This window comes from Adelges cooleyi, unplaced genomic scaffold, assembly GCF_023614345.1.
Source record: "Adelges cooleyi isolate 19-005CV unplaced genomic scaffold, UGA_ACOO_1.1 ACOO_flye_CR_arks_rails_tigmint_CR_PRNA_574, whole genome shotgun sequence".
Lineage (NCBI taxonomy): Eukaryota > Metazoa > Arthropoda > Insecta > Hemiptera > Adelgidae > Adelges > Adelges cooleyi.
Genome location: NW_026096268.1, coordinates 1,362,339 through 1,388,968, shown reverse-complemented (window position 1 = coordinate 1,388,968; position 26,630 = coordinate 1,362,339). Strand labels below are relative to the sequence as shown.

At 29.9% G+C, this 26,630-nt stretch overlaps 2 protein-coding genes across 5 annotated transcripts; one reads left to right on the top strand and one right to left on the bottom strand.

Annotated features, from left to right (window-relative positions):
- On the bottom strand, positions 1 to 3,734 carry LOC126842904 (cytochrome P450 306a1-like). 2 transcript variants are annotated; one of them, XM_050580123.1, is made up of 7 exons: positions 3,509 to 3,734; positions 1,680 to 2,011; positions 1,469 to 1,614; positions 1,180 to 1,379; positions 787 to 1,081; positions 326 to 656; positions 1 to 236 (listed from the first exon to the last, which is right to left on the bottom strand). In XM_050580123.1, the coding sequence occupies exons 2-7, from the start codon at positions 1,993 to 1,995 to the stop codon at positions 25 to 27; spliced, it is 1,500 nt and encodes a 499-aa protein (XP_050436080.1). In that variant the 5' UTR covers positions 1,996 to 2,011; positions 3,509 to 3,734; the 3' UTR covers positions 1 to 24. The 2 variants fall into 2 exon arrangements, with proteins under 2 accessions (XP_050436080.1, XP_050436079.1); XM_050580122.1 differs by having other exon boundaries at positions 3,514 to 3,733.
- A 10,121-nt stretch (positions 3,735 to 13,855) lies between these two features.
- LOC126843492 (zinc finger protein 431-like) lies at positions 13,856 to 25,478 on the top strand. 3 transcript variants are annotated; one of them, XM_050581052.1, is made up of 18 exons: positions 19,097 to 19,429; positions 19,525 to 19,664; positions 20,232 to 20,353; positions 20,412 to 20,559; positions 20,642 to 20,871; positions 21,426 to 21,548; positions 21,759 to 21,920; positions 21,984 to 22,157; positions 22,312 to 22,429; positions 22,540 to 22,758; positions 23,128 to 23,200; positions 23,269 to 23,435; positions 23,704 to 23,774; positions 23,847 to 23,893; positions 24,537 to 24,669; positions 24,840 to 24,948; positions 25,021 to 25,107; positions 25,334 to 25,478. In XM_050581052.1, exons 2-18 carry the CDS (start codon positions 19,538 to 19,540, stop codon positions 25,441 to 25,443), a joined length of 2,220 nt encoding a protein of 739 aa, XP_050437009.1. In that variant the 5' UTR covers positions 19,097 to 19,429; positions 19,525 to 19,537; the 3' UTR covers positions 25,444 to 25,478. The 3 variants fall into 3 exon arrangements, with proteins under 3 accessions (XP_050437008.1, XP_050437009.1, XP_050437007.1); XM_050581051.1 differs by lacking the exon at positions 19,097 to 19,429 and adding an exon at positions 13,856 to 13,930 and having other exon boundaries at positions 24,840 to 25,107; XM_050581050.1 differs by having other exon boundaries at positions 24,840 to 25,107.
- The last annotated feature ends 1,152 nt before the right edge of the window (positions 25,479 to 26,630 follow it).

Genomic DNA, 26,630 nt, shown 5'->3' with positions numbered 1-26,630 from the left:
AAATAGAATTATGAAAAATATGAATTAAGCGATATGTTTAGGGTTATGGCGAGATTTAAATGTGAGATTGTGTTCACCGGGTTCTAGTATTATGTGAAATTCTCCATCCATAATAGTGTTCAGTTGTTCTTCAGATAACTTATTATCAACGGATACGTCGAATTTGTGTATTATATTACCGCCAAATAAAAACAACATCCAATACGCCAACATTTCTCCGACACAAACCCTTTTTCCTGAAAAAAAAAAAAAAAAACAACAACAATAACTTAGGATTTCGATAGAGATACAAGACGCACCCACATGGTTTTTAACTTGTACGTACCGGCTTGAAATGGCATGTACGCTTTATTGGTAACGATGTTTCCGTCGGCATCGAAAAATCGTGTCGGGTCATAAACGTGTGGATTCGTCCAATATTTCTCATCGTAATGCATGGCCCATTGCAACGGTACGATCATTGTACCTTTCGGTATACGGTATCCCGAAATTGTTGTTTCTTGGGTCGTAGCACGAGGTATACCCGAAGGAGCCACTGGACGCATTCGCATTGATTCGTACACGCATGATTTTAATAAAACAACGTTTTCTACTTTTTCTAGATCTAATATTTCATTATTAGTACATACTCTGTCTAGCACGTTGTATAATTCGTTCTAGAAATAAACAAAAAGAAAATCGTAATTGTTATCTAAATCAGTGTGACAAGTGTATTTAAGCGATACCGATTTAGACATATTATTTTCATGGTTTATCGGTAAATAAGGAAAGTGGTTAATTACTTACTTGAATTGGTTTGTTTAGAGCCATGTAAAGTAGGAACCATCGTAATGAATTGGCCGTTGTATCGACTCCAGCCCCGAGGAGGTCGGATAAAAGATGATGACATTGTTTTTTTGAAAAAAAGTTTAACTTATCGTCGTTTTCTTTTTTCTTCATCTCTTTCATAAAAGCCGCCATTAAATCTTCACTTCCGTCTAAATCGTTAATTCTCTTGTCCATCAACCGTTGGTAAATTAAATGCGTGTTTTTAGCACCCTGCACTACATCTGCCATAATTTTCCTATATTTAGGCACAATCCTTAAAAAAAAAAATCCATTTCATTAGTATTAATATAGGTTTTTTTATTATACAAATATATTTATATATATATACTTATACTATATTATTAATCTAACTTTAGAAAAGGCAATACACTCATTGGAGTAGCTATAGCAAATTTCTTAGTACCGTCTGCAGCTAAAAAACGCAAATAAGTCCATGAAGGGTGATCTACCGGCCAATTTTGCCCCAGCACGATTCGGTTGAAAACATGTCCGGTATAAATTAGCATGAGGCTCGCAGTGTTTATTGGTTCGCCATTGGATTCTCGTAGTTCCTGTTAAAATACCATTTTCAAATATTATAGATCGTCGTCAATATTAGGTGATATAGCGCAAGGTAATTGTCAACATTTTTGCCACACACCGAAATCAGTAATGTGACCGATTCAACAATCAACATTTGTAAATCATTTTTTTTGTCTCCAAATTTACTCATTCCTATTGTCTTCAACCACTTGCAAATAAATTGACGCTGTTCTTTCCATAATTCTCCTTGTGCAAATATGATGCCTGAGTTAAAATATCTGGCGTTAACACAATTTTTGTAATGCTTGGTTTTTCATTATAATATCTACCGTGCTTTTCCATGACTTTGTTGATAACTTCAAAATTAGTCCTATCTTTTAGATCATTATGCGCTAACGCCGCCCGCAGTATTGATGGATCAGATAACACTACTGCGAAATGTTTTCCTAACTGTATGCTATACACTGATCCATACTTGCGGGATAGTTCCGTAAACGTTTCATAAGGTTTCGAAGGATTCAGCCAAAGTATATAGCCAAAAATTGGGATGCCCCAAGGACCCGGTGGCAAGTTTCTATTCGACAGCCACAGTTGAATCAGAAATAAAGAACTTGCTATACAAACACCGATTAGCCACATCATCATTACTATTATACGACACCTGTTAATCAGGCAAACAAAATTTTCATTATTAATTAAATTAATCAATAAAATGGTAGTACATGTATAGTACATAGGCGATATTATATAATAAACTTAAAAAATCATTAGATGCTACTTAAAAAGTTTATACTTTAAATATCATCCACCACTTTTCATTAACCACTAATACACCCGTACAAAAAAAAAATTATAATAACATAGAACTTAGGAAGATAATTTCACAAGTATATTATGTTTCTCAATTATATATTTTTCTACGAATATTAAATAAATTGGAACAGTTTGTTTGAATCTATGTAAAGTTGTAAACAATAAACAAAAATATAAAAAAACTCGTTGTATAATTGAGTATTTAATATAGTTAAAAAGATAGTATAACATATTATATTGTAACATACATAATATTATAATTAAATAAATAGTAAAAAATTATAGTGTTAATATTAAGTCTAATATCCTATATCTATACTAATATCCTAAATATATTAGTAATTTAGAATAAAAATAATTCATTTTTATATAATAATTTTTTCAAAAATTACTAATGAGAGAAAATGGGTTATTAAGGGTACAATTGTTTAATTTATGTTAGAATGTGATAAGGGGTAACACAGAATCATGATCCGACACTCAATAGCTAAGTACTAGTATTATCTGTGATTTTTTTTGGTTTATTTTTACTTAATAAAATAATAAATAAACAAAAATAATATTTTATTGCAGTCTAATGATAAAATTAGTAACCAAGTTATATAAAATTAATAAAATATTATTTAAATGTCGATGCTATGCTTTTGTTATTGCTCAAGAGCAAATTTAAAAATTTAAATAGTTTGTTTCCTCACATATTTAAATCAAATACAAAAAAAATAGCTATCAAACTAATTATAATAACATAGCCTTAAATTTTTTTTTTTAATTTAGACAAAATATTGTCTATTATTTTAACTACACTTATCACTGATTAAAGGGAAAATGACTTACGTACTACTAACAGAAAATAAATTAGGAAATGGGGTTTATAAAGATTGCTAACAAATTACTAAAACAAAATAATTGATTTAATAAAATTCGATACTCTTTTACCTATTGTTTATTCATATTTTGCGGATTTTTGATATGAATTTTTTGTTCATCAGTTTAAATCTTAAGTAATTTACAACGTATGTTAAGATTTAAGGCACACAGAATACCAAACATATTGATTGCATACACGAGAGGTAAAATAAATAGAATTGTAATTATTATGTAGTGCACGAGTATAATTAATATTACTACAAGTAATAATACTGAAACTCGTATCATCCTATTTGGTGACAAAACTATTATTCAGTTGACATTACCTGATAAAAATGTACAAACATATAAATTTATAAAATGTTTGTAAACAAATTTTAAATAAATGTTAACTAACTGTCATATCGTCAACAAAACAGGCTTTCAACTTAACTTAAAAATTCAGATGTATAATAATATTATGTAGTATAATGCATACGTTACTTGAGGCTACAGTGCACGAAATTCGAAGACAGATTTTTAACCACGACCAACCTTCCTCGGCACTGCGTTGCTGCATACTGTATGCCTAATCATATTTTTCAGAATTTTTTATCGAGTGTCACCGTCTAAAATGATAATAATGCAATGTTTTAGTTTGTTGTTCAGCACTTGGCAGAAGTGTCGTGGAATGAATTATGAAAGAAAAGTTTTTTTTTTAAACATATACGATGTACTTATTTAACTTATTTGATGTCATAATACATATATAATAATTTTTAGAATCTTCGAGAATTCTCGAACAATACTGAATACATATTATACACATTGTACAAATTAAAAAAACACATTTGGTTCATTATTAATGATATTAGTTTTTTTTTACTTTAATGACAATGAAAAAAAAATGTACAGGAAATAACGTTTTAATTGAAAACGTAAGTCTGATTGTGTAATAAAGGTGAATGAAATTGTCCAAGGTTTCTTAGAACATTGATCTTAACAGTCAACAGCGAATTTGAATAATAAATGCACATCTATCAAGGCTTCGTGCGAGAATTTTAAAAAAAACGTCAGATTTTTCAGTTTATGACACTTTGAGTAACGTACTTTGATATGAAACAGCTACGCACATATATTAATTGAAAATAGCTAGTTTTTTTGACAAGTAGTTAACCTCGAAATTTAAGTTAAGCCTACTGTTGCAATTTATGCTTCACGAGGTCTCAAAAACAGTTTTTTTTAATGTGGTGCTATTATATTTTATGAATAGAGTAAATTTGATATTGATAACAATGGTACCACTAAATTTGCTAGATTATTCAGTACCACTGGTTACTGAGACATTTGATATAATTTATACTCTACCGACATAATCGTTATTTATTCATTAAATGTAGGTTGTAACACTTTGAAACGATTTAATTTTGGTTTCTTGTTGTTAAATGCAAAATAAGATATTATGGTTATTATAATTTATACGCATCGATTTTATCAATCTCTAGTGAAAAAAAACATCAGAAGAGTTACAATTAATAACTCGTAATTGTGTCCAAAGTAATGTTGGTCAATTCAAAATATAAATGTCAAAGAACCACGACGAATAAAAAATTATAGTTAAGCATAAAAACAAGTAAAAAATAAGTGGATTTCATTAATTACGCGAACGGTGCGAAAAAGTGTAATTAATAAACAATAAACATGGTACGTTCAGAGTCTTATTTTGCATGGTAACGTTCTCATAATTTATAACTAAAATTTGTTACTTTTTTTTTGTAGGAGCATAATATTAGTATCGGTTACACGTGTAAGTCGTAGGTTGTGTCGATTCACAAGTGCGGCTTTACTATTTTTTTTTTTTTTTTTTTAGAATAAAGTTGTTTATGTTTGACATACGCCGCCGTACCATGTGAAATTACTATTACTATTAAACTGTGCGTTACTACCATGTGAGAACTCCTAAAACCGTTTTAATGGGAATGATAACGCTGCGGGCATCGAAAAAACCTTGAAAAAATAATCATGAGGCTCGCGGTAAGGTCGTCTGTAAGAGTCTTGTCTGGTACAAGCCAGATCCGGTTTCACTTTCATTGATGTAAACAAGTCTTGTTGTAAGTACACGAAGGGCCCGCAATTCTAAGAAATCGGGTGCAAAGCAAACACGTTTACAACTCACCCGGGTGAATAGACGGTATGGAATTTTGATTGTTCTCACGAGCCCAAAGAGACAAAATATTTACCCGACCCGTGCGGTAGGAATTCCTGCGTCCCTATGAATCATTTTCGATTAGAGGTGTATGTAATGTAAAACGAGCATGTTTTTCTAAACGCTGACACATCACAACGGAGGGAAGATTCAAACGCGAGATACGTGCGGTTGCATATTTCCATGCAAACGCCAACCGATATCTGTGAAGATTACTCATACCTACGTTTACGCCGGTCAGGTAGGTAGGTGCACCGAATATGTTATAGGTACCTTTGGAAATTAAATGATCGAATTGGACAATTATTTTACACGTCGTTGTGTGTACAAGGAAAACAATTTTGTAGCACTTAATTTATCGCCGTGCTAGTTGGAAACAGTATTGTCCAATGGTGGAAATGCATATATGTAGTAATCGTTGAGCAGGTGGCTATAACGATCAATAGTCGATATTGACTACCTCAAACAGCGACGGCGCCAGACATTCTTCACCGGTGGCCATAGCCGAACGGTTCCAATGGGCGTCTACAATATTTAAGATTTTTCGTTTCCATCCCTTGTGGATTTCATAACAATTTGCTTTTGGGCTAATGCCTACGTACAATTATTATTTGGACACGATAGTGTACTATATTATATACGTGGAGGCATTTAGTGATGGCAGCGAAAACTCTAAAAGAGCATTAAATACCATTTTGACATTTCCATAATAAAATGAATAGTGTGCCATATGATTTTATACCAGAAAAAAATAGAAATCTCATTCAAATTATAAATACTAATTCTTAAAATATATTTCCAAAGTTTGCGTTCAGTGTTATTAATCCCGTATGTTAGATTTGTCAGTCAGTCAGTAAAACACGTTACACCAGTTAAATTTATTTAGCGTCATCGGCACGAAAACAAAAACTTTTTTAATTACCAGCAAATGTCTAAAATGTGTCTTTAGTTATGTCTTACTCTAGCTGTATTTTGGTTAATAATTTGGAATTAATCTGACCGATGACTTTACAAAATTGCAATTTGATAAATACACACATACACAGCTGTAATGAAAAAATTGTTTTTTCTTAAAACAAGTGATTAATTATTATTATCGTATTATCTTGACTGCCTTAGCCTCTACATTTTTCTGCACCCCTCACTCTGTACATTCCAAAAAAATTGTTGGATTACAAAGTATTGAACGACCGAACTTGAACTAATAACCTTGAAAATTTGGATTAGCATATAGGACGACTGAAATCAATAGCATAAATTTAAAAACAAGGTCAAATGTGATGTTTCGTATAAATATTTGTCTCGAACACAATTTGTAACATAACCTAGGATAATGAGAAGCGGTTATTTAGAATTTGATTTTAAGCCTACCTTTACTTGTTTTTGTTCCACGATACATCCCCTAATATCGCTACATTCTTAGATACGAGATCTACTTGATTACCAATCCATTATTTCAAAACATAATTTAGATATTTTGTTATTTGCCTACTTTAAAAAAAAAAAAAAAACAAGACAGCAAAAAAATGTGATTTAAAATTATTTATTAAGATCTTTGTATATTCTTTGTCTTATTTATTAAGATCTTCAGTATATTAAAAACCCAATGTAATCCATTTCATTTAACAAAAAAAATTGTTGAATAATAATTATGATTATAACGCATTCAAATCCTGTTCATTAACATTCCGTGTAGTTTTCACTTTTTATTCTTTAAATGTGTGTACATCTACTTTTCTGAAAAAAATTACTTTTACTTTTTCCTTTACAATTGTAAGTGAGATTCGTCTGTCCAATAGGTTCACTTCGATTATAGGATAATTTCATACCGATGGGTAGATTATTTTAGTTTAAAGTTTTTTTTTTTATGTAGGCCTACACGGTTTACTGTTTAGGTATCGATTTAAGCACAAAAGTTGTTGCATTTGGTTCAGATGGGTTTTATCTAAATTGTATATTTTAATATTAATATTTAAGTATATTTTTCTAATTTTCCAATTAGGATCGTGTACGGAAATCGAAAATGAGGAAGCGATGCAGTGGACAATTTTACGTGGAGATCTTAAGCCACACGGACTTCAGAGAAATCGGGATGAATGCAACATTGTGGTACCAGCAAACCGATTGTGTGCGTAGTTCATGGACATGTTGTCGAGACAAGCGTGGCATCCCATTCGGACCTTGGGATGGACGATCGTATATTTACTATATGGCGGTACCTACTACAGGTGAAGGCGTTTCTGATGTGCCGCAAAAATAAAACGCGTATCAATTTTTTAGATACGCAATTGATTATCACCTCTACATTTCTTCTCTATACGATGTAATGTGTTTACATTAATTTCGCACTGTTGAGCCACAGGAGTTCGCCCCTTTCGGGCCTCAAACAGGTAACTAAAAATAACGATGGGCGGCGGCGCCAGGACGCGTTTCTTGATGAAATTCCATTAGTCAAATAATGTGTAATGTAAAAACAATGTACTGTGACGTAAAAGAAACAAGTCGGGTGTGAAAGAACTACGCGAGTTTTAATCCGAGATCGACAACATTTTGCACTAATTAAATAACAACAATTAATGCGAGTAAAAAAAAAAAAATGATCGGACCACTTGTTTATAAATTTGTTGTATTTTTTCTTTCTTTCAAAAATGCCCTTTTGTCTGTTAGTTGTAGCGTAATTCTAAGCACTTGCGTACATTAGAAATGTTTAATAGAAATAAAAATCCACAGCACTACAATGTTACTCGACGTTACAATATTTTACAAATATATTAGTTTAGAAAGGGCGGAGCCGCCTATAAAGAGTATAGGCGCAATTTCAATAAAAAAAGCTCTGCATTTTTTAGGTACTTAAAATTTAGTTTTAATTAATGAGGGTAATAGTTTTGTAGTAGGTGAGAGCCACCTGAAATTGGTAAATGATACTGAATTATATAAATACTGTTATAAACTCTGCAAAAATGTTTTGGTTTTTTTTTGTATTAAACATTTTTATAAGCAGAGGTGCATGAACACGAAAAATATCAGAGGAGCTTATTTTAAAATTGGGGGTGCTAATACCCCCTAAGCTCCCCCTAATTGCGCCTATGCTTAAGACTTATGGAAAGCGGCGCCGTGCCAGTTCGCGCTGACTTTGTAGTAGGCCCGTCCCTATTTAGTCACATGTGTTTTCATTGGATTTTATCACGTACATTTTTACTGGCAACCGCGCTGCGCCGCTCCGTCCAAGTGGACTGTGAACGCGCAGCTTTAAACGCTAAATCCACAAGTAGACGGGGATTTTGGAACATCATTTACACGCTGAATATACGTACTTCTGAACACTGTCCCAAACATAACGTCAACAGTGGATTATTTTCCACACAACCAGTCGACACTAACACGATGTTCAGAAGTGTCAAAACTCCACGTGTATTCCACATTATGAATAATGTAATACTAATATGTGTATTCTATTCTGTGGAATCTATACGTATATAATATGTATTGTATACAATTTGCGAAAAAAATCTACTCATTTTATCCATTGTTGATTTTATGTTTATTTTGAATATCCACATTATACGTAAAATGGATCATTTTAAATGTCGTGTTCACACTGTATTTTATTGTATTATTCAATAATGAATTGTCATTCATGTCGCATTTTAAATGCCTTACGGATTATAACTAAATTTTAGTTTTCCTGTTAAAAATAAGGTTTGTAAACACTAAAATTAGTATTTTTGAAGGCTGACTTCGAATCTGATATAGATATAATATAATATATTATAATAATAAAGATATATGTACATATTATATAATATCATTTAAATGTTATTTACTCACCTTGGGCATAGCAAATAAATTATTATTGATTCGATGCCTAAACTAATTTTGATAACTTATACACATTTTCTATAAAATAATAATAATAACCATTATGTATGTTTACATATATATATTTCACGGTGGTGTGTTATATATAATAGTTGCCCGATTATAGAAATAAAGCCAATAATAGTATACGATAGTAGTTGTACAAACTAATAATAAACTAAGATGTAATTAGACATTGACCTTTGATGTAATGTTTCGCAAAAAAACCTATTATTTCATTGAATGAGTAATGTTACGGGAAACTGTTATTTGGAATTCAATTTTAACAATTTCGGCGAAACAGTTGTTTTTAATAAGTCATTAATTTTGATCTTGAACTTGTAACGCATGCCCTTTGAGCTCTTTATATAAATAAGTTCATTCATAAGACCGCGAAGGCGTAGCATACTAATAATATACGTATAATAGATCAGTATCAATATGGTATTAATTTATTATAATGACCTTGAAGATAATTATTGTTCGGCGGTAAACAAAACTCAACTTTAAAATACATTCGGATTAAATCATAAATCACGATCCCAGACCGAATAGTGTCCAACGATGGTTGTTGATGTTTTCAAATGGCTATTATGCGTGCACATAAATTATTACTTCAATTTAATTTTGCATCGCACACACAAAATATATCACAACGTTATACACTTGCTCTGATCTGCGGGATAAAAAAAAAAATACCCGACGATCAATAAACATATTTTATTGGCGATATTAATCCATTGAGAAATAACATTTTTTTTATTAAACGACTGAACAAACTTAAACTATTACTCAACCCACTTCGGTCGGGTATCAGCCAGCTTTTAACGGCAAATGGGATGGCAAAGCCAGGCCTCGGACGCCGATAAAAATCACACGGGGAAAACACTTATCACACAAAAACGCGGCGGCCATCATCATAAGGGTATAACACCCAATACTAAATAGGTCTTTATAAAAATGGTCGTCACTTTTTTATATTTACATTGAAAGTGACCCTTCTGTGCCGACGCGCCGTGGATTTTGAATTCATCAATAACTTGCATAGCGCCTGCCCAAGGGCTAAGATTTCTATCTATCCGACTGAGAGTTCTTTAAACCATTTCGAGTACTGGTTCGGCGTCATTTGTACTTAAATTGTCATGTTGTCTGGAACGAACGATTCATATATTTCGCGTTCGTCCGATATTGGCTATCCAGTACAACACTTATCAATGATAATTATCGGCACCCACGTTATGGTCACTCGTCGGTCGTAGGTTGGGTCTCCGATTCGAGTGCATAATGTGTCGCGATGTAACGCGGCCCCTGTAATACAGGAAAAATGAAAATAATATCGATTTCACTGAATGAACATACGAACGATAGCTGTTATACGACGTATCTGTACAGTTCACAGGACAGACACACATTTCTATCGTCTGATTCATTCACCGAACTCGCACGGCAACGACTACGGTCTACGATGCGGACGGTTGATAAGTGTGTACCTAAATATACCTAAACGCGCTGCCGGATTCGAACGATTTCCCGGGACCGTGTACGTACGGTATTATTATTTATTGGACAACGCGCGTATACATAATAATATTATATTAGTGCGTACGAGTGGGATCTCTCGTACTTAACAGATTGATGTTTCCCTTGTCATCTCCGATTTCTTAAACGATAAAAATGTTTCAACAACGACGGTGGCCATATTCCATTGACCCCTGCACGCGGCCGTTGACCGGTATAAGGCAGGCACGACAGACAGGGTTTGAAAATTACGTCCTCTCCAAGAGAGATGTCCTTGGACAAACGTTGACTGCGTCCAGCCGCCTATATATTTATACGTACCTGTATGTATATCGGTGAGTATTCATTATAAGATGTGTTAAGCGAGCCGTCGCCACCGCCGCGCCGTTATAATTATTTATCTCTGAAATTCATTAGTTCCACGTATCCGGTTCGTAGTGTTTATACCATTATAATAGTATGTGGTACTTAAATAGAAGTAATTATTATTAACACACCACATACTGGACCAATATAACCATTCTTCCGAATTTCACGGGTTCCAATCTTAAATCTATATTGGTCCACACGTTTTAGGTTAGGTTGATACGACATAAAGTCGATACCGGTGGACGGTGACCCGTGAATCATACTATGTGCCATCTATATATATATATATTTACATATATAAAGTTATAACTGAGGGGTGACCGAAACCAAAAGGGACAAGTGCTATTGATGGAGAATTTTCAAAGAAACGATCGAAATTGTTGGACTTTACTTAAGCCTTCAATCGCCCAATGTTATTATGCGCTTCGATTATATTTTAGAATAATTTAAAGATATTATACATATTAAATCCATTTGGCATCTAACTTGTTTAAAACATTTTTCGTTATAATAGTAATTTAATTCACCCATTAGTATCGTGCTAAATGTTAATAGGAACTTCTCCAAGCCAAATACCTAATTTTATTTGAATATTTAAATAATTTATGACATCTAATGCTTGACCTAGTTAAGTGGCCAGGTCAAGAAATTAAAAAAATAATAATATTCAAGAAAATAATTTTATTTTGTCCACAGCGTTGTTTAGCTCAACTACTTATTATTTTGTTATCGTGGTCAAAAGTAATAACGTTTTTATTTTGACTTATAATAGTTAACAAATGTATTTACATAATGTATCATAACTAAAAAATAATCCTTTGAAATCCCTCAAGATTACACTGTTTTTTAATTACTTCAAACATTTTAATAAAATACTTAATGACTTTTAAATGCCGTTTTCTTTGTAAATTATTTAGGTTTTAATTTTTAATTGTTTCTTGTGTTATTTTACATTTAATTTATGAAAAACATTAAAAAACCAGTTAAACACACTTAACACAGGTGGAATGAAATCATAAAAACCTTAATAGGTAGTACCGTATTTTAAGATCACTTTAGCATGTTCGATTAATTAAAATATTTTAAATAAACCGGTAACTAACATCGTAATTTAATTACCTTGGTTTTGATACAGTGTTTTATGCTAAACACGCGGTTTACCTATTGAACTTAATATTCTCAATGAAATGCATGTTACTATATTTTACAACCCATACATCCGCCTCCAAAATCTAATAATTGACATTGAACTATACTCACAATTTTGTTTTGTTATGTGACTAGCAGGACAAGGCCAAACTGTTTCGAAATGTTGTTTACAACTAGCTCACAATATGTATACACATTGTATACTATAATACAATCATATAACACATTGTATTATTTCTCAGTCTATAGGTATCAATGTTTTTTTTATAAGTAGATATATATTTTTTATTTATTTTATTTTTTTTATAGGAGTTTATTGATCTTTTGGGATCATGTACAGAATCCGTTGACCTCTCGTTTGTATCTTCGAGAGAAAGGGGTCCTTGAAGAGGAAATACTTACACTGTGCCTTAACACACATATATAAAGAACACTTTTATTGCATTGATATTATTACTTTTCATATATATTTGGCTCGCTGTTAATATATCTTACATCGCAATAACACCAGTAACAGTTAATTTTTTATCGACTACCGATAGTTAAGTGTATGTAGTACAAGTAAAATACTCTCGACGTAATATTTAAAATAAGACTTATAGATGCATATTTTTCACTAAATTCTATCTGAAAAAACCATTAACATTTTTTTATTCATTTTGCGGACTTATGTGTAATCAGTAAAATATAATTCTAATATTGTATAATGATAGGGTGATAGGGTACAATATACACTAGTATAATATTTTCAGGGATAATAATATAAATTGACGCACTTCAGATAAAATATGTTAAATACTTTTATATTACGCTTACTTACATAATACTAGAATCATACCTCCTACATCCTAGAAAATGTTTTATTGTTATTAGAAAGTTTTAAATTATAGCACATTACAATTAATAAACGTTAAAAATTATGACAGTTTTTAAACAATAATTTGAGTGATAGCGTTGCACGTTTATTTTCATATTAATTATTTTCCTGCGGGCTATATAATATGACTTTGGTATTACCGAATGCACTTCACAGATCTACCTATAAACTTATTTAAAAAATAATTATAAAACACAAATACACACATACACGCATAAAATTATTCGTAATATATTATTTATGTTGTCGCTGACATGTAAATATACGTTTAAAAGAATTTGTGATTATTTTTTTTTAAACTCAATTTTCGGAATTCAAACATATTTTACCGTGGCGGCAGTGTACGATGGCTGTTTAGCGTAAACACGAGCTACAATGTAACTATACGTAATTATAATGTTGGACGGTAACAAATGAGTATAATTTTCATATCATCGAATATAAATTACCTACCAATTTGATTTTACTATGTACATTGTACTACAATAACTATTATATAGCCTTGAGGCTATCAAAAAAAAAGAATTTATCGCATTTTTAATTCGTAATTTATTATATGTTAAGTATTAAAATGTAAAGTTTTATGATTGGAATTAATAAATTAAACACGGAAAGCGAATAATTTACATACTGATATTTATATATAATTATAAGACTATAGGATTTGCATTGGTATTATTATCATTTATAAATATGTATTATACATATTTAATACAAGAACACAATATTATATGTATACAGCATACTCACGTATATATATATATATATATCATATATATATATATATATATATATATGATGTTAATGTAAAACGTATTTTCCAAAATATAATAATAATGATATATTTTAATAATTTACATTGCTTACAGAATTTAAGGATAAACCAAGAACACAGCCCCGAAGATGGAAGATTTCTGAAACGTTGACAAGAAAGTAAATTTAGGGTAATCTAAAATGTTATAAATAGTATTAACAAACCCCCGTGCACGGTTTAACAAGATTTATAATGTGTTTGTATTTCTGTATCGAAATGTATGAAAGACGTCGGCGCGTTGCATATACTTTCTATTGTTAACCAATTGACTGTTGCCATTTGCTGGGAAATGCACCCAACGTCATCCGAATTGAGGGGAACTAGTGTGAGGAGAGGGGGAGGGGGACGGGGCGCAGTCCGAGATGCATTGCCTATCGTGGAAACGCTTGCGTACCGAATGTAGAGCATACACTATTATTATTATTATTATTATTATTATTATTATTATAGGTGCGCGCCGTGGACACAATGAGGCGGCACTAATCATATCTGTTTGGATCGGCCGGTGCGGAGTGGCAGGTGCAGTGCCGGGGGTGGGAGAGGGGGGGGGATTGATTAGTGTAACACCGTATGCGTGTGCCGTGTCCTAGTGCACTAAAATACGTGTGCCACCCATATGCCCATGGCGAGTGACGGCGGTTCAACGACCCCCGGAACACCTAGTAGCGTGGTCAAACTGGACCACTTTCACTGTTTCCGGACGTTGAACTGGCCAGACACGCACCACAAACCAGCGTCGTCGACGCGGAGTCGTCTCCTAACGACCGACCCGGCTACCTCCGCCGCTGGGTCAAGGAACCCAACGCGCGCGCTCACAAACTCACATGACCGGTCGGGTATCACTATTCACTCGTGATAAACATTTGTAAAGGTATTATTATACATATATTACATATAATAACGTTTTTACGGATAGGTGTACACCCGTAAGCATATTAGGTGGTAGATACGTCTTATTCTTCTATTACACGCACGGTCGTAACGCGGAATGCCGGGTCGGTAAATTGGCCGCTCGTGTTTTATTTATTTATTTTTTTTTTTCGGGGGAGGGGTTGGGACAAAATAATAATTAAACAAGTATTTCAAATGTATCATATTTATTTTTATTATAATACGCCGGCTAAACGCATGTATTATACACACGTCGGCGGGTGTCCTGTGTGTAAACAAGTGTTTGAATACCGCCCGGAATATTATTATTATTATTATTATTATCCACGTGTACGCGTTCTCGGATCCATTTTCCAGTAACCTTCACTATAACTTATACATATAGGTAGGTGCGCGAGTGTCGGCTGTGGATTACATTACGTTTAGGGTGATTGTACGCGCACCAGCGAAACCACTCGCACATGTACGATCTCATGCGTCCTTAACAGTATATCATATAGACACGACCATTATGTATGTGTTTTATGCAATTTTATTGCCACAAAAAATATATTCATATATGTATATACATATCATTGTTCGCGAGTCCGGTTTTTCTCTTCGGTAGGTACGTATAATAAATAAAATATAGCGCCTTGGTGGAGTTAAAAACAATAATGCGATTTCGAACGGAGGGGGCAAAGGCGAATAGGCGCCGCATGGCAAAGAACTCACAGAGGCGCCCAGATAGGTGTAATATGGCTCGTGGCGATTGTATCAACAACGTGTTTAGTGTTTCTAGTATGGACTAAAATGGTACACTTAGACATCCAAACAATAAATCTCTTGGACAACACCTAACCTTACCTCTCGTCGAAGACAAACCGCTGTCGGTCAAAACGATAATAAAATATGTTAATAATTATTATTGTTATATAATGGAATATTTTTCATGAAAAACGAAATGTTATGAAATCACTATTAAACATGGTAATCTAAATAGTTATAACAATACACAATAGGCTATTTACACAGTGACGGCGTCATACATTTTTCTAAATGGGCGGAAACTATAAAATTATTCGCTTTACTCAATATTGTTTTAATCATTTATTTTTATCTTAAATCATTTTTTTGTTGGCCATTAGCCACATGCGTCATTTTTTTATTATTATTAAATTTTAATTTATTTTGAGTTATTATTTGTTATTCGTCTTCATTTGAAGAGTTTAACCTCATCCGATGAGAGTATATCTTGTGGCAATCGAGGTCTTGTTTATTATAATACTGTGTTGTTGTACTTATACTATTAAAATTTGCATAGATATTACTTATATAATAGCTTCGACGGGGAGCTGATTTTTTTTTAGTCTGGACCCAAGTATCTTTTGACCCGCTGTACCCATTTATTCACGTAGCAACTCTTTAGATCAGAAATCGTACTTAATAAGTAGTTTAATGGTCCAAAAAATCAAAAAAATCACCCCTCTCCCATCAAAAATTAAAAAAAAGACCAAAACATGTACATATTAACCAACTCAAAATTACAACACTCCTTAACTTTTTTAAAAATAGTCGAATTAGTTCCAAATTCGTATGGTCCAAATTTATTTGAAGTAAATGGCTTACACCCACAAGCATAATATCAAGTAAAATTAATTTTTTTTTCTCGAAAATTGCCGTAAAATAAATGGCATATACCTACAAACATGTTACATAAGTTAAAAAATTTCAATTTTATCAATTTATTTTTAACAAAATGTACAAACAAAATAATATACACTCATAAGTCATAAATAAAAAAATACGACATAGGTATACACTATACACAAATCACAATAAGATATATAGAACGAAATAAAATATAAAAGTACTTATTTATAAATAAATAAGTATATAAAAATGACTAAAATTTCAAATTAAGTAAACAATTAAAAGTAAACGAAAAAAACATTTTTCAGTCGAGTGTGCAACTACGAAAGAGCATTTTCATGTCTCGTTCAAGTACCGAATACATTTAGAGAAGTGGTGGAATTATAGATACTGAAATAATATATTAACAAGCAGTAACAAGCTAGTATCTAAGGTGGCTAGTAAACATATCAAGTTTCTGGCTAATACTTTAGTGTTTTCATAATATCCGGCCTAAAACAATTCATAGGGAATATGACTTGTTTAATTGTTGAATTTATTTTTCAGTTATAATTTGATCTCTGTGAATACAACACATAATTTAAAATAACACCGTAACGCTTTTTTGGTAACACTTTTTTCGGTTATGTGCCAGAGCTAAACATCCCCATCCCCAAATACGCAAACAATAATGTTATTCGTAAATAAAGAATTGAACAAAAAATTACGTAGTGAACAAAATATAATACAACAAAATATGGTTTATCGAAGAATAATTTCCTGACCATTTCCTTATCTATCCTCGGTACATCCAAAGGGGGAAAAGGCCAGAAGAAACGACAATCGACAACTTTTCGGGAATCTTGAATTTTTTTTTTAGCAAAGTTTGTCAGGACAGTTGTGTAGAGTGACAATGGTAGCAAGTAAATTACAATTAAACACATTGACACTGCGAAATTCGTAAAAAGTTATGCAGTGATATCCGAGTAGCACTAATTCAAAACGGCAAATACGAAATACATATGTTAATCGAGGGTACCTAGACAACGACCAAGATAATTGTATTCAGATTGTCAACTAAAGAAAAACTCAAATGCAAATTAAAATATGCAAACAAAATAGTTATTAATAAACAATTAATTGAAAAAAATAGAAGAAATAATGTACCATAAGATGTAGAACAATATGCAATAATAAAAAAAAAACGGGAAAAAGGTTGTAGGGCACCCGATGTAGGTACACTGAAATTGTTATTCAGCAAAAAAATCAAATTTCAGTTTCACATCATTCATCATCGTTGTTAATGATGGGGTAAGGTAACCCAACCGTTCAATACATAGTTATTTTTGTAAAAAATGTAATTAACATTTTTTTATTAAAGAAATCTAAGCAATTTGAGAACGTACATATGGTTGTAAACACAAATCACACCACGTCTACAGAAATTAACAGTCTAGTGTATATTTCTGTTGAATATATAATTTAGCTAAAAGAGTTTAACACAAAATATCTTTATTATACTAAAGTTTCCAAAATAGCTTACATCTTTCTAGTGAATAATATTTTTTCAAAGGAAAGGTATTTTTAAAAAAGTATAATTACTGTAACACACTTTAACAGTTTACAATAGTGACATGAAAATAAATTATGTTTGACCTATGAATAAAATTAACAAAATAAATAAGGATCCAAAGGTGTCACAAGAATATCCAGTTTCTTTCAAATCCAATATAATCAATTATAAAATTGTGTATATAATTTTTCAAAAACAAAATTATATATTTCACTAAATCACAATAAATTTTCACTATTTGGTTAATTTTTAAATGCCATGTTTTTCGTTAATTACACCTATTAATGACTGAACACCACAGATTTATTTACTCATTTTAGATAGCGGGTTTTGTATTGAAGAGAATAATACAATGGAAACATTATTACGGTCGCGTTAACTAACTTAAATCAAGATTTGTTTATGAAGCTTTTGCGGATTGAAAATCAAACGAACCAAATACTATTAAATTTAAAATGTCGATAGTGTTTAAATACCAATAATTGCAATCAAAATAGTTAGGATTAGAGGAAAGAAAAACGGAAGAAGTTAAGAATTTAGCATTTTTACAGTTACTGAAGCGTTGACCGAACTCATTCACAAACCTAAAACAAAAATCAGTGCAAACTAATCACAACAAAAAAGGCTGGATGATAAAATCACTTTAAAACAACTAAGCACAATCCGAATAACTCACACAAATTAAGTATAACATATTAGTGCCTTTTGATAAATAATAATAACAAATAACAAATAATCCATAGTATTAAAAATTAAAAAAAACCATCGAGCAAAGCTACTTTTGAAGCGTACACGGAGACTGGAGTTACACTTCACTTTGTTATCTCTCTCTTTGTATAAATTAAATTATACGGATTTTAGAAATCACACAATTTAATAGAACAAATTAACTTCAGAGTACCGATTAAGAATATTTTCGTTTTTTTATTTTAAATTAAGATTATGCGACTGTTAATAATAATAATAATAATACCCCAGTATTATTAAATTTTAATTTCCTATTATTAAAATCGTACTTAATTTATTTATTATACAACTATTTAGTAAGTTTAATTTGAAACTCAAATATTCTATTTTACCATAATTTCGAATTTCAAGATTGTGATTAATAAATTTATTATGCCTTTAACGACATTTTTGCCGTTTAAAAATGAAAAAATGGCCACACTGCAACTTTGTTTGAAGTTGAAAACAACAGTTCGGCTCAAATCATTGATAACGCTTTTGTTATCACCGGACGCCGACATAATAACAAGAACAATTACGTACTTAGTATTTACATAGATTATTTTACACAACAAATTAGTAAACAATGGTTAATATTCATAAGAAATTACCTGAGCTATATCGTCGCAACTCGCAATATTTTCCAGACTATTCTCTGTAGTAAACCATAGGTTGATTTTAAATTCAAAAAGCCTAATAATTTCCTAATATATATTTTCTATTGTTAAATTATAATAATCAATAACAAAACATTAGTTTTAATTATATAATTATAACTACTTCGAATCACCAAATTAAATTATTTGATGTATTTTGCACAAAGAAATAGTGAGTATCAACTAACATACCTATTACAATATTAAAATATAATTTCAAAAGAAAACCTTTTTTTCTTTAATTTTATTATTGTCTATATTTTACAGTTATCGAAGTAATATGGAAGGATTTATTAATTCAGAACTTATCAATAGTAGTTTAGAACATATTAATTTGTCATTTATTGATGAACCATTATTATCAATTACTTATGCTGAACCAGTATCAAAAACTTATATTAACAAGAGTAAGAATATAATCTATTAAATACAATCTAAACCTGGGTTTTGTTTGATGCATTTTATGATGTCTTGATTTCAACTTTTTTATTTAATGGAATTATATTTGTGTTTAACACATTAAAGTAAAACATTAAGTTTGTAATACTTATTTTAATTTTTAAATAAACGCTTAAGCGAAATACAAATTATGGAAAAAATCTGAGTTGTAATATTGTTTTTATTAGGTATAACTCAAACACCATAGAATTTTAATTGCACTCTGTTGTTTTAAATATCAATTATTGTAAATTAATTTTATCATAAAATGACATATTCAGGTACAAATTATTTAGGCCATCCTGAATAATATTGTTTGTTTATTTGAATTGACTCATCATCATCATCATGTAGTTTAACAGGCCTTTAAGGCCCAACGCTGCCATCATGAGATGATGGTTTCTTATCGAATTTGCTCCCTGGAACGGGTCGTCAGTCTGTTGCCGTAGTGGGGGATGGCGGCTCCTTATCACCGGACGATTGCTCGCCCAGTAAACGGAACGCTTATTGACTCATATTATTATTATTTTTTATAGGTGTAATTTCAAAAAATGAGCAAAGTTATGATGATAATATTATTTCATTGGGTGATTTATTACCAGCAAAAGATTTTATTATTAAAAATAATAATCAGTCATTCGTAACTACTATGCCAGAGGTTAGTAAGAAGATTTTAATGTATTAAGTAATTTAATTTAGTTTTTTTTTTTTTGCAGTTTTTTCAGTCAATGCAGTTTATTACTTCACAAAACCAAGATGTAAATAAACCCACAAATTGTAATCAAACTTTGTTTATTTCCATAATACCCGAAAATCAAAATACGCCTACTTCTGAAAATATTATAAAATTTCCTCAAGATACTTGTAAGCCTTTATTAAATAATACAACCCTGTGGTTGTTTCTAAATAAAAAAACATTCTTTAAAACTATTTTTTTTTTTTTTAGCAATAGAAGTAATTACTGATATGACATTATCTAAGAGTAATGAAATATTAACAGACCATTCAAATAGACAATGTATATTATTAAGTAAAAAGAAAACTCGGTTAGAAGAAGAACTGTTGTATAAAATAAATGTTCCTCTTTGTAGTAGTATTGCTGAAAAGACAAATGACTGTAGTTCAGGAGTTATAAAATTAATGAATACTATTGTAATGAATTCCTTTAAGACAAAGGTAAATTATTTATCAGCACATAAAACGTTTTATTTAGCCTATTGTGCTGTCCAGTTAAATTGCTGTGGTTGCAAATATTAAAATTAACATGACATAATAAGACGTATGTTACACTACTTATTTATTAAAAGATTAGTATAGGTAATTTTTCACAAAACTATAAGTTAAATCTAAAACCATTGTCTATAATATTTTATTAGTCAACGGTGGTTCATTTTTTGTTAACACACAGTTTTACTTTTTTTTCATAACCAAAACCAAATTGCTATGCAGATTATGCTTCACTCAGAATGTGATGGTTTTAGAACATTTTAGATGAATTGTTTACCTTTCATTTAATATTAAAAAAAATTAAGTTTGTACTTTTTTGTATGAACAATTTTATCCTGGGTTCATTTTTCTTTGGACAATTTTATCTAGACTCTTAAAAACTCATAATTTAGTTAGTTTAAAGTGAGATCTTTACCTAATCTTATTTGTTAAGTTTTTTGCGCTACAAATTTTCTTGAATGTGGACAAATATCAATTGTTTGTAACTTAACTTTGTTTTTTAGGATCATTTCATTTGTGACTTATGTTTACAAGAGTTTGACAAATGGCTACAATACAAACAACACAGACTAGAACATTTTAGTGATGAACCATTAAAAGGTTATAAAACCCTCTGTAATAATAATGTAAGCAATTTAGTGCTATATGTACTTGATAATATAACTATGATAATTCATTGCTAGCTTATAAACTTTGATTGGCATCTCTATCTGATGTGCAAGACTTTAAACCAAGATATGTTTTCTGGTTTTATGGGTATTGAAAATCGTGTCAAAACTTTCAAATTGTTGAACGTCGATATTTAATTGCATGTTTTACAAATTGTTTGTGTCTAGCGTGAACCCAGTTCGCCTAAGAAGCATAGCAGCATCCGAGATGATGAAACAGTAAATGGTTGTCAAAATGAAGAAATACACTTTAGAAGCCAAAAAGTATATAGAAAGACACTTACTAATTCTTCTGGCCATAAGATGCATAAAAAAGAACATAATTTAAAGGTACGTAATTTTTGTCTACACTTAAAACTAAAAACTGTGATTACTAATTGTTGTAATTTTTAGTCTATCTCCAGTGTAAAAAAACATAAAACGATAAATATAGCTGTTAAAACTCCCACTAAACTATTGGTAACAGCTGTCAAGAAATTCAAATGTAATAGTTGTGAATGGTCATTTCACAAATTGAGTTTGCTAAAACGACATTTAAGGACCCACACCGGAGAAAAACCGTTTAAGGTTAGAACAAATTTTTTTCATAGAATCATAATTACTAACATAAAAATGGTTTTTTTTAATGACTAATACAAAATAATTTATTTAATATGGATGTTGTTTTACATGAAATGTGTACTATATTTGTTTAATTTTGTTATATTTTCATTATTGTCAGTGTAATCTTTGTTCGAAATACTTCACCCAAAAAAATTCACTTAGTCGTCATCAACTTAGACACGAGGGACTGTTGCCTTTCAAATGTGACTATTGCAGTTTAAAATTCTCACAAAAAGGTAAATATAAGAACAACATTAATTTCGTTATGAATTGTTAAGTATTTAAATTGTATTATTGTTCAAAATATTTTTATAATATAGTGTTACTGCATTTTTTTGTTATATAGTACATTTGCTAAATCATGTTAGAAGATGTCATGCCGTTATAAAAGAGCCTACACGAATTCATAAATGTAACAAGTGTTCATGTGTTTATAATAGTGTAAATGCTCTTACAAAACATTTTAATATGCATCATAACGTGAAAAACAGAAGATTAAAGGAATGCAAAAAGAAATCATTATTGAAAAGTGATCAAAGCGATATGACTAATAGTATAATTAAAGGTTAGATGTAATTAAATTTGTATTTTTTATAATATCATTACAATAAGGTGCAACAAATTGTTGGTAAATAACAAAAGTAAATTTATGTTACTTGTTTGTACACTTTTATTGGAATTAGTTATTAGTGCTCTAGTATAAATGTTAAAATTTCTCTTTTAAAAAACAAATAGATTTATTTTTTGTTATGTACTCATTTAATTCGGAATATGGTATTATACTTGAGTTATAATAAGGTTAAAATAACTGAATCTTGTTGTTTGGTTTGTTAGAAATTGTTATTTCTCAATCAATGTTACTTATGCATCTTTTTCCTAGCAGTTGTAGTGCTTACATTTACATATTATATTAATCAATTAAAATTTGTTTTAGATCCTTCAGAAGTTGAAAAATGGCTCAACACTTTTTGTGAGGATTTGCAAAACAGTGATAACAAAAGTCTTATGTAAAAGAAATATAATAACTGTTTAGTTATACCTAATATATTATAATAAATGTATTTTTTTTAACCAGAGTTAATAGCAGAACAAAATTAGGCCAACTTGAAGACAGTTTAAATGCTAATGGAAATGAGTTTAAAAATGAATTTAAATCTATAATTAGAGAAAAAAATGCGGAATCCGATGAAATTATATATGAAGACTTACAAATTGAAAATTCTCCGTTTTCTTTTTTAAATGGTAATTTTCATAACTTACAAATACATTTTCAATATTGATTAAAATAAAAATCAAAAATTGTTATTTTAATGTTTATTCCATTTTTATTAAATATTGTATTTAGGAGAAACTATAATTATTATTAATATTGATAATACTCTTAGCATGTGGTTTTAAATAAACCTACCATACACACTATGAAAAAATACTTTGTTGTTTTTATTATTTACAATATTTAAAAATTTAACTAATAATTAATAATTATATTTTATCAAATTTGTCATTTTAGGTTCAGAAATTACTTGTACAGCAACTAATCAACGATTTCAACCAGAACTTAAAAAGATGTTCAATGAAAAAGTAAGTATCAAATTGTTTTATTAACTTTGTTTACTAATTTTTATTTTGTTTTTGTTTGTCTATGAAATAAAGAAACAAGATGTTGGCAATGATTGCAAATATGAAGCTGATATCAGTCTGTAAGTTTTTTATGACAATAGTTGTATAGTACTATTTTAAAATATATATCATAGTATATAGTACACTGTATATTATATACTATAGTATGAATCATATGAACAAGAGTTAAGTATTTAATAAGGTTTTTCCACTACCCTACATAACAAAATGCAAAAATTCATTAAGAAGCTTAACATACAATTTAAAAGTATAAAACATGTGGTATGTTATCTCAGGTTTATTTAAATTGTATTAAAGATCATTGTAATTAATAATACAATAATTTTAAATGAATTATTAATCAGTATACATTTAATAACAAATAAACAACTGAAACTAATGTTTGGTGTTCTCTCAATTAATTAATTTTAAATCAAATCATCTAAGACAAATATATATATAACAATATATTGAGATAAGTCTCTTGCACGGGTCTTCTTGTTAAACTGGGTAGTGTTTGAATGCAGGTAAGGCAAGAGACTTATCTCAATTTCACAGAAATAGACTTATCTAGTAATTTTCCGGGACTGCAGATTTGAAACATTACATAAAAATGTATTTTAAATAATTATTTATTATTTAAAAAAAAAACAATTTTGCATATGATTTTTCTTAAATTGGAGTTATGTTTTATTGAATTTTAACAAATTTAAATATTTTTAGTGATAACACAAACCCTTCTTCAAAATTGCAAAATAAAAACACCAATGGATTAACAGAGGCATGTAACAATGCTGAACCTATGATGTTATATATGCCAAATATAACAATTAGTTTGGAGAAAGAAAAAAAAATGGTAAGTTTCATTTTAGAGAATCGCTGGTTAAGTATGATTATCTTTTAAATGACATTATGTAGAATAAAATGTTAAGTAGGTACCTTTTAGACCAAATATTGTAGTTTTCTTAAGTAGAAAATGAGATTTTTTTATTTAAATGTGTTTCATAACTTGTTTTTTTTTATTAGGAAAAATATTTAAAATTAAAAAAATGCCAGTTTTGTAGTAAAGTCTTTAAAAAGAATGCCGATTTGGAAAGACACGAAAGAATACATACTGGTTGTAAGCCATTCAAATGTAATAACGAAAATTGTGACAAAGCTTTTGCCACCAAAAGTTCTCTTGAATATCATATTTTTACTCATATAGGCAAAATGAAACGAGCTGTTTGTTCTAAATGTAATGGTTTATTTGCTACTACGTCATCTTTAAAAGTTCATATGAGACAGCACACTGGTTTGTATATTATATATATTCAAAAATTGTGTTTCAGAATTCTTTTGTTAATATAATTAAGAATTTAAGAAAAATACAAGTCAAAAAAATAAAATCTTCAATAATTTCAAAATCTTTTTTTTGCCAAAAAAAAAATTATTAAATTTATTTATAAATAAAACAATTTTTATGTACATCTTTTTTCTAAGTGTTTAACTGAAATTATATGTAGTTTTATTATTTACAGGTGAAAAACCATTTAAGTGTCCAATGTGTGGTGATACCTTCCGTACATCTGGACATATGCATACACACATATTGATTCATGAACGCAAGAAAAACTTGAAATGTTTGTAGTACAAAATAATAAAACCCATACATCTAAATTCTAATTTAAACGAGTTATGTTATTTCAAAATTCCAACATTTCCTAATAATGAGAGTATTTCTCTTAATATTATTGTGCATACTTCTTTGTATTTTTATATTAAATTTAAAAAAAATGATTACATTAATATATAAATAATCTTGTAACTTAAATGAGAACTTATATATTTAATTATGTTTTAAAATTATGAATAACTTGCTGAACACTTTGCCGGGTCGAAAACCAGTTTTTGGATAATTTAAGTTATTATAGTTTAAAGTTTAGGACGGGAGGAATGGTGGAGTCGAGTATTATTTTTATCTATGGACATTACTCAACTGCACTCAGCCGTCGGTACGACGGGAGTCCTAACTTTTAATAACTTTAAAAGTAATTATCAAAAACTAGGTCGACCAGTCAAAATGTTCAGTAAATTATTCTCAATTTAAAAAGTTAGTTAAGGCGATTGCATGCGGTCAGTTTTTTCAGTCAAAACGCGTCATTTTTATTCTATTGCACAGACCGAACCAGTGATCCGATAAGCAATCTAAAAACAGATTTGAATTCGCCATGAAGTTTACTTATGATCGTTTGGGGTACTTTTTTCAATTTTTTTTAATTAACCCTTTCCAAATTTGATTTTAAAATTTAAAATTTTATATAGTATTCAAACGTGTTTTATACATAGTAGGAATAAGATATCAAAAAAGTACCCTGACCGATCATAAGTAAACTTCATGACGAATTCAAATCTGTTTTCAGATTACTTATCAGATTACTGGTTCAGCCTGTGTGATGGAACAAAAAATGTATGTTATATTAGCTAAAATGGTTTTTACTCATAGACAAAATAATTTAAATTAAAAATAATACCATGAAGCTTATACAAATTAACCGGTAAATTAATTGACATGATCGAAATTTATTAAAACCACTTTTTTCTTAAATATTGCCTATACAAAACTCCTTAAAAACCAACCACATGCAGTCCCCTTAAATATGTTCGTTACCATTTCAGTTTCAAAAGTTGATAGAGCTCTGGAAAATACAAAAAAAAAAAAGGTAAATATTTAGTTATTTTATAATACTGTAAAATAACGTAAATAAAAATGTTTTCAAATAAAAAAACTATACGATTGTTATTTATTACTTTCCGAGAAAATGAGTATCTTACGTT

Coding starts and splice junctions, on each gene's coding strand:
- LOC126843492 (XM_050581051.1), top strand. CDS start 19,538: ATGGAAGGATTTATTAATTCAGAACTTATCAATAGTAGTTTAGAACAT. Junction 20,354..20,411: donor TCGTAACTACTATGCCAGAG/GTTAGTAAGAAG, acceptor TTTTTTTTGCAG/TTTTTTCAGTCAATGCAGTT. Junction 21,921..21,983: donor AAAAAGAACATAATTTAAAG/GTACGTAATTTT, acceptor TGTAATTTTTAG/TCTATCTCCAGTGTAAAAAA.
- LOC126842904 (XM_050580123.1), bottom strand. CDS start 1,995: ATGATGATGTGGCTAATCGGTGTTTGTATAGCAAGTTCTTTATTTCTG. Junction 1,380..1,468: donor CGGTCACATTACTGATTTCG/GTGTGTGGCAAA, acceptor GTATTTTAACAG/GAACTACGAGAATCCAATGG. Junction 237..325: donor GTACATGCCATTTCAAGCCG/GTACGTACAAGT, acceptor TTTTTTTTTCAG/GAAAAAGGGTTTGTGTCGGA.